General features: G+C 43.4%; 1 protein-coding gene across 1 annotated transcript in view; it reads left to right on the top strand.

Moving 5' to 3' along the window:
* Nucleotides 1-2,118: 2,118 nt before the first annotated feature.
* Nucleotides 2,119-8,906, top strand: part of LOC109731613 (uncharacterized) — a 28,674-nt gene continuing 21,886 nt past the window's right edge. The window contains exons 1-2 of the mRNA XM_073501776.1: nt 2,119-2,405; nt 3,326-3,666. Coding sequence (XP_073357877.1) covers nt 2,119-2,405; nt 3,326-3,666 — 628 coding nt within the window. The remainder of the gene's footprint in view (nt 2,406-3,325; nt 3,667-8,906) is intronic.

Below are 8,906 nucleotides of genomic sequence, written 5' to 3'. Positions count from 1 at the left end.
AAAAAAACATTCTGAGCCATTGGATTGAAGATAGACGGTACATGTTATAGTGGAGCGAGTGGTTCTATCCTCCAAGTAGAAGGGGGCGAGGAGAGCATCATTGTCCGGCGCCACGAGTAGTTGGGGTCCTGCCCAAATGCTCGGGCCCAGAGCCACTCCTCCCAGTAATGGGGTGGATAGGGGGCGATCCCCCCCCCCCCCCCCGGTGCACTTCGCCACGTTATATTTATTCAATAGTTGTTTATGGTCGAATAGACGTATAACATATACTATTTGCAAAAAAAAGATGTATAACATATATGTGATGTATTGAAACTATTTGCTAATTAATATATGGGTGGAAGTCAATTTCGTGTTGTTCTTTTCGAGGGCGATGCATCAGCAAGCAGACTTTTCGGCCTGCTCGTGGCCCACTCAGGTCTGGACTGATCAGTCCCAGCTTGCTAGCAAAATTGGCTGGTACGACCTAGAAAATTAGGCCCGCTCAAACAACATGCCTATACACAAGTTTATTTTTTATTTTTTCTGATTCTTTTTCCTTTTTTTTGTTAATACACAAGTTTCAAAAACTGTTCCAAAATTCATATATTTGTTCATTTTTCCAAAATTATTCGTGTTTATCAAAATAAACTGAAAATTTCAAAATGTGTTCATGTTTTTCAAAAATTTCGTGTGTTATAAAAAATGTTCATGTTTTTTTGAAACAAGTTCAAATGTTTGAAACACATTTTCAAAAATTGTTTGAAAAGTCAAAAAATGTTCACCCTCTATAAAAGTGTACACATTTTCAAAAAACGTCCACATCTTTCAGAAAATGATTGGAACTTTGTATAAATATTCTTCTTTCTGAGAAAATGTTTCCCAATTTTAAAATTTGTTCTCATTTTTGCAAAACCATATCTTAATTTCAAAAAAAATTCGTCTCAACTTAAAAATCACAATTCAGGGAATGTTTGTTTTTTAAAATTGTTTGATCTGCCGCTGAATATAGTTTTCAGTGTTTGGCGGTGACAAGAAGTCACTGCGCCCAATAGCTCTTGTGGCTAGCTACAGGCATGCATCTATAAGAGGTCTTGTGTTTGATTCTGAGCAGCCGCATTTCCATTTTTTTGGAGTTTCTACGATGCACTATCCATCATCGTGCCACGCCTGCTAATGAGCCAGCCCAGTCAGGTGCTCCCTATGCGGTACGGCGCGTGACAGTCAGATGCAACGCCCGGCGGCTGCACAAGCACAAGCAAACAAAAAACGAGACAAACAAACAGACCCAAGATAAACAAAAGATAATAATGTTAGGAATCACAACTTTCAAAACGACTCAAAAGTTTGAAAAAAATCACTTTCTAAAATTGTTTGCGTTTTCCAAAAATGTTCGGAATCAAAATTTTGTTCAAACTTTCGAAATATGTTAACAAATTGTTCATATTTTCAAAAAGTGTTCAGAATTTGAAAAATCGTTCACAATTTCCAGAAAATATTAAAATTTCAGAATTTTTTCCCTTTTCAGAAAATATTCAAAATTTATTCATAATTTCAAAAAATGTAAAATTGGTCATATTTTTTAAAAAGAAAATCAGATATTTAAACGTCCGCACACAAGCTAGCCTCGTCCCAGCACGCTACCTTCCCGCCATTCGCTTGTACGTGCAAAGCAGGTCTCAGACCAAACACACAAGCAAGCAGCTCGATTTGATCTATAGTAGCTAGCAGATATGCACGTGTAGCTTTTTTTAGCGGCAACGGCCAAATTCTTTTGAGCGTGTAGTTGTACGAGCTGTAGCTTTTTTGTGTATATATACTGTAAAAAAAAGAAGAAAACAAATAGAGGGCTCCACAATGTAATATGATGTCATGTTAGATGTGAGGTAGTATTATCTTACATATGTGACATAGACAGACCCACTTTTTTTTTTTACTAGATTTGCTAATTTTCCTAAGTCTCACCTTACCCTTATTTGATTTTGCGCGGAGATTCATGCGATTTTTTATTCCCTTCAACTTTTCCCTACCATTACTCTATCCTTGATACGGGTGGCAAGATATGCATTTGTAAGAAGGAAAATCCTAGACACGTACAGAAGAAGGCAAGAGCAAAACGAATCTGTACGGCGGACGACGATGCGGCTGAGCCGGCGGTTCCTCTACCTCGTCGTCGACACGCGCAGGTTCTCCTCCAGCCCCAAGTACACGCTGCACCGCATCGATCCTTCTCACCTCTTCTACACCAATGGAGCAGCGGACCGCGCTGCGCGGCGCCGGCGGTCGACACACCTCTCCCTGAACCCACCATGGGCTTCAGCTCTTCTGAGGACATGTAGTTCACGCTCCTCGGCCACCGCATGGACACGATCCTCGGCATGGACTGCAAGGGCCGTGGCATCCTCTACGAGGACGACACGTACGCGGTCCGCCCTATGCCCAACATGACGGCGCCCGAGCGTTACTGTTGATCCCTCTGCCTTCTATTTTGCTAATGCATACGGAAAACATGACTTAAACATGATCAGTGTTGATCAACTTGACATGAAAGTGAGCATTAGATCTTAACTTAGATTAATTAAAATTGATGAACATAGGTGGCAGTACTGATCCGTAGCAAATTAGAATTAAAACATGATGATTTACAGAGGGTATCAAGACAGTAGCATGCATATTTGGCCTAACCAGGGGCTAAAACTTTCAATCTTGATCATGAACCCTAAACCTGACATTGATCTAAACATGATAGTGATCTACCGATCAACAATAAAGGGATCTATTGCAATCAAGATTGGCCACTGATACCATTGTTGGAGTAATTATGCATCTATGGGATGCTATTAGCAGGATCAAAAAATTGCATCTAGATCACCTAACAACATGAATAGAGTAGGGTTTAGAGATCCTTTACATGTCACGGGAGTGGACATGATCACCTGCTCGGTGCAGGCGTGATGCAGGGGTGATGTAGTCGAAGCAGAGGTTCTCCTCAACGTCCTGATTCCTTCAGGACCCCACCGGGACTGGCCAGGGACGGCAGCGGCAGCTGGAGTAGGTCTTCCCGTCGCTGCAGCGCTCCCCCTGATCGGATGGGGTGAGAGAATATCGGGAGGGGAGTGAAACCGTACGAGAATTGTGATCACGCAGGCTGCCAACCCTCTCTGGTACCCCCTTTTATCTAGCGCTGGCGACGGGGGACCTAAACCATCAGTTGGTTTGGGTGCCCCTGATTAGGGCGCCTTAGTTGGGATAAAAAGCCCACGTACGTTGGTGCGTGGGGCCTTTTCATTAACGTTATCTTTCCCTTTTTTCTGTTAGACTAATAGATCTAACTGGCATGTTTAAGCCGTCAGATCAAACCAACATGGGTATGGCACTCGCTCCCGCCGCCGCCGTACGTGCACGAATTGCCTATCCTGGGCACGGACGAACGGTCCGGCAAGATCATCTGCCACGGGATGGAAGGCAACCGCGTGGTCAACGGCTCGCTGGTTTGGGTGTCCACGGCGGGCCGCGACACGTATGGGCTGGACACCGGGAGCGACATGTGGAGCAAGGCCAGCGACTGGGCACTGCCGTTCCGGGGACACGCGTCGCCTGTCTGGGAGTACGGCCTCTGGTTCGGCTTCTCTGCCGTAGACAGCAGCCACATCCGCGCCACCAACCTATACCCACTGGTGCACGACGGTCCTAAACAAACGGTTTAAAACCCCTTTCCGCGACGGCATTTGGAACCGCCGCCAAGTGAGTATGTGCGATAGGGTGTCCTTCCCACACGACCCAGAAATCATCGGGGATAGGCCCTCCTGGGACCCAGGCTGGGGCCGTGTGCGATCGGGCGAGGCATCGAAACCCAATCATTTCCGTAGGTATGTACATCCCACACGGTGAATCCCAGAAATCATTTCCGTAGGTATGTACATCACAGACAGTCAATCCAGGGAAAACATTTCCGTTTGGATGTACATCCCACACGGTTTTATATATACGCTCGTGTGTGAAAGGTGTAATATCACACACGCTCTGCCTTGGTTAACTGTTTGCTTTCATTAACTACATCACACATGATTTGATGTAGAAAACTGTGTGGCATTGGGCTATCCATCGCAAGCGCTTTTACTGCTAGAACCGTTTGTAAAGGTCCATGACCGTCTGTTCTATTTTTATTTTTTCCTGTAATTTATTATTCTAATTGGAAATTTTGAAATACGAAACGTGCAATTCAAATTCTCAGCACAATGGTTCAACAACGAATCCATAAATAAAATTGCCAGTACAATATGTTCAGTAATTACAGGATTAGGCAGCAATTAACTATGATGAACCACAGTATTTAAAGGCGGTAAAGGTGAAGAGACAAGTGTAAATCATTTTGACTGCCGACGGTGTTGAAGAAGCGGAATGCCCATAATGTGCCTTCCTGCAAGCCATAGGCATGAACCACTTTTGTCCAACCCCTTGTGACGATCGCCCGCCCATCCTTCACCGCCTTCAGGAAGACTGCTAGAGCATTATCAATTTAACCTTAGTTGCCTCCACTCCGGTCATGTAGTTTGCAAGGTAATCATCAGTAAATAGCTTCGGAAACCACTGAAAAGAGAAAAATATCAGATACTGAGGTCTAATAGAGTAACTTGTTGTGGGCAGGGGGAAAAGGCAACACATTACCTACCATCCTAAAGTTCACTATTGTCTTCGACAAAGTGTAAATAAGGAGCTTAATTCCAATCACCCGTTTCTTTCGCCTAACAATCTTTCTTAGTTTCCTCACTTGACGCTTGTTCATGAATATCTCATTGCCCCATACGCAAAAGGGATCGAAGCGTGGATCAGTACCCCTCATATGTACCTACAAGCAACCAGTAAATGTTAGAAGCTAAACTGAGATTGCACAAATCATTTAAAATACAACTACCTATGTTCCTAAGTACAACTAATTTTTTTTTGAGATTTCAATATGAACTACATACGGATGTATATAGAATTATAGATATAGTTTAGATTAGAATCTAGATTCGCTCATTTTGCTCCTTATGTAGTCTATATTGGAATCTCTAAAAATACTTATATTTAGGAATAGATGGTGTATAAGACATGGGATGCAGCTAACCTCGACGGCAAACAACATCATCGCCCATTGTAGCCCTATGTAAGTACATGGAAAGCCAATGTTAACTACAACAGGGTTAACATCCACCAAAAATAGCAAATGGTAATAAAACGGCAGCATCTGTAGTGATATCTTCATTTCGAAAGAGTAGCACGGTAGCAAAGGGACGGATTAAAAAATGGATACAGCTGTTAATTGCAACAGGCTTAACAACATCCTAATTCAGGTTTTGTAAGTTTGTAGCCAGTGAAATACAACTCTTTAAAAATGGATACAACTGTTAATTGCAACAGGCTTAATGGCCATTGAAACCAGTACTGATAAAAATGCAATTGACAGAGTTAAACATCACTGGGCAGGTGCTGCCAGAGCAGATAATGGCCTAGTTGTCTATAAAGAAGTAGGGAAAATAGCTCAAACATGTTAGGCATGTTTACTACAACATGCTTAATACATCGACAGTACAAAACATAGCCATTAATTGCAACTGGTATTGGTAAGATTGAACTGGTGGGTACATACTTGGTAAGTTCTGAGAGGTAGTTGCTGGGGCACTTCATCTTGGCCAGAGGCCGCCCAAAGTCAGCGGCGGCGGAGGCGAGCTGTTCCTTCGGGTCGAAGCGTGGATCAGTGCCACTGACATGTGTACCTACAGGCAACCAGTAAATTGTAGAAGTTAAACTGCAATTGCACAAATGATGTGAAATACTGTAAGACATGGGATGCGGCTAACCTTAACGCAAACAACAGCATCGGCCGGTATGACCCTGCGTAAGTACATGGACAAGCATTTTAGGTACAACAGGGTTAGCATCCACCAAAAATAGCAAATGGGGCAGCATCTCTAGTATATCTTCATTGCGGAGAGTAGCATGGTAGCAAATGGACAGATTAAAAAATGGATACAACTATTAATTGCAACAGGCTTAACAACATCCTAAGTCATGTTTTGTAAGTTTGTAGCCATTGAAATGCAACTGTTTAAAAATGGATTCAACTGTTAATTGCAACAGGCTTAATAGACATTGAAACCGGTACTGATAAAAATGCAATTGGCATAGTTAAACATCACAAGGCAGGTGCTGCCAGAGCATAGAATGGCCAGAGGTCTATAAAAAGGTAGGGATAGTAGCAAAAACGTGTTAGGCATTTTTACTAGAACATGCTTAATACATCGACCGTACAGAACATAGCCATTAATTGCAACTGGTATTGGTAAGATTGAACTGATGAGTACATACTTGGTAAGTCTTGAGAGGTAGTTGCTGGGGCACTTCATCTTGGCCAGAGCTCGCCCAAAGTCAGCGACGGCGGAGGCGAGCTGTTCCTCTGGGTCGAAGCGTGGATCAGTGCCACTGACATGTGTACCTACAGGCAACCAGTAAATGGGTAGAAGCTAAACTGCAATTGCACAAATTATGTGAAATACTGTAAGGCATGGGATGCAGCTCACCTCGACGGCAAACAAAAGCGTCGGCCGTTATGACCGTGCGTAAGTACATGGACAGGCATGTTAAGTGCAACAGGGTTAGCATCCATTAAAAATAGCAAATGGGCAGCATCTCTAGTGATATCCTGAGTCATGTATTGTAAGTTTGTTGCTGGTATTGGTGAAATTGAGCTTGACACGGTAATATTTGAACATCACACAGTGTGTAGTACTGAAATAAACAAGGCACGAACATGCTTAATACATCAACCGTACAAATCATAGCCGTTGCAAGTGGTATTGGTAAGATTTAGCTAGTCAGATCTTACCTATTAAGTCCTGGGGGGTAGTCGCTGGGGGACTTCATCTGGGCCAGACTCTGCACCATGTCGTCGGTGGCGGCGGAGGCGAGGTGTTCCTCCGGGTCAACACGCACAGCGGCCATCGCGCCATGGACCGCCATCAGCTCCTGGCGGGGGGGGGGGGGATTTGGAGGCATGAGGATGTTTCGTAGGCGCCATTTAAGCAATTAGGCCGGGGACTGATACGTCTCCGTCGTATCTATAATTTTTTATTGTTCCATGCCAATATTATTCAACTTTCATATACTTTTGGCAACTTTTTATACTATTTTTGGGACTAACATATTGATCCAGTGCCCAGTGCCAGTTCCTGTTTGTTGCATGTTTTTGTTTCGCAGAATATCCAAATCAAACGGAATCCAAACGGGATAAAAACAGACGGAGATTATTTTTGGAATATTTGGAAAATTCCGGAAGAAAAATCCACGCGAGACGGTGCCCGAGGTGGCCACGAGGCGGGGGGCGCGCCCCTGACCCTCGTGGGCCACCCGTAAGGCGGTTGATGCCCTTCTTCGGCCGCAAGAAAACTAATTTTTGGTAAAAAATCACGGCGAAGGTTTCAGTCCAATCGGAGTTACGGATCTCCATATATATACGAAACAGTGAAAGGGTAGCAGAGGAAAACGCAGAAATAGAGAGAGACAGAGAGACAGATCCAATCTCGGAGGGGCTCTCGCCCCTCCCAAGCCATGGAGGCCAAGGACTAGAGGGGAAACCCTTCTCCCATCTAGGGAGGAGGTCAAGGAAGAAGAAGTCCCCTGCTCTTCCGGTGGCACCGGAACGCTGCCGTGGCCATCATCATCACCGCAATCTTCACCAACAACTTCACCGCCATCATCACCAACTCTTCCCCCCTCTATGCAGCGGTGTAACCTCTCTCTTACCTGCTGTAATCTCTACTTAAACATGGTGCTCAACGCTATATATTATTTCCCAATGATGTATGGCTATCCTATGATGTTTGAGTAGATCCGTTTTGTCCTATGGGCTATTTGATGATCAAGATTGGTTTGAGTTACATGTTTTATTATTGGTGCTGTCCTATGGTGCTCTCCGTGTCGCGCAAGCGTGAGGGATTCCCGCTGTAGGGTTTGCAATATGTTCATGATTTGCTTATGGTGGGTGGCGTGAGTGACAGAAGCACAGACCCGAGTAAGTAGGTTGTTTGCGTATGGGATAAAGGGGACTTGATGCTTTAATTCTATGGTTGGGTTTTACCTTAATGATCTTTAGTAGTTGCGGATGCTTGCTAGAGTTCCAATCATAAGTGCATATGATCCAAGTAGAGAAAGTATGTTAGCTTACGCCTCTCCCTCAAATAAAATTGCAATAATGATTACCGGTTTAGTTATCGATTGCCTAGGTACAAATAACTTTTTCGTGACAAAAAGCTCTTTACTAAAACTAATTTAGTTGTGTCTTTATCTAAACAGCCCCTACTTTTTATTTACTCGCTCTTTATTATCTTGCAAACCTATCCAAAAACATCTACAAAGTACTTCTAGTTTCATACCTGTTTCCGGTAAAGTGAACGTCAAGCGTGCGTAGAGTTGTATCGGTGGTCGATAGAACTTGAGGGAATATTTGTTCTACCTTTAGCTCCTCGATGGGTTCGACACTCTTACTTATCGAAAGAGGCTACAATTGATCCCATATACTTGTGGGTTATCAAGACCTTTTTCTAGCGCCGTTGCCGGGGAGCAATAGCGTGGGGTGAATATTCTCGTGTGTGCTTGTTTGGTTTATCACTAAGTAATTTTTATTTGCTGTTCTTAGTTGTTCTTTATCTTTAGTTATGGATATGGAACACGAAATACCAAAAAAACAGATGAGGAACCTCCTAAAACCCTCGATGCTCGTTATGTGACAGATATTATGTACTACTTTGATAATCCATAGAAAACCCCATTCAATTTGGTAATGGGAGTAACGTTGGATCAACTTGAATACTTTAGGGATTATCGCTTGACACAAAAAGGGAAACTATTATGGGATCAAATTTATATATTGAGGTGGTATGCTCGGC

Source organism: Aegilops tauschii, chromosome 6 (genome assembly GCF_002575655.3).
Source record: "Aegilops tauschii subsp. strangulata cultivar AL8/78 chromosome 6, Aet v6.0, whole genome shotgun sequence".
Lineage (NCBI taxonomy): Eukaryota > Viridiplantae > Streptophyta > Magnoliopsida > Poales > Poaceae > Aegilops > Aegilops tauschii.
This window is presented reverse-complemented; position numbering and strand designations above follow the sequence as displayed.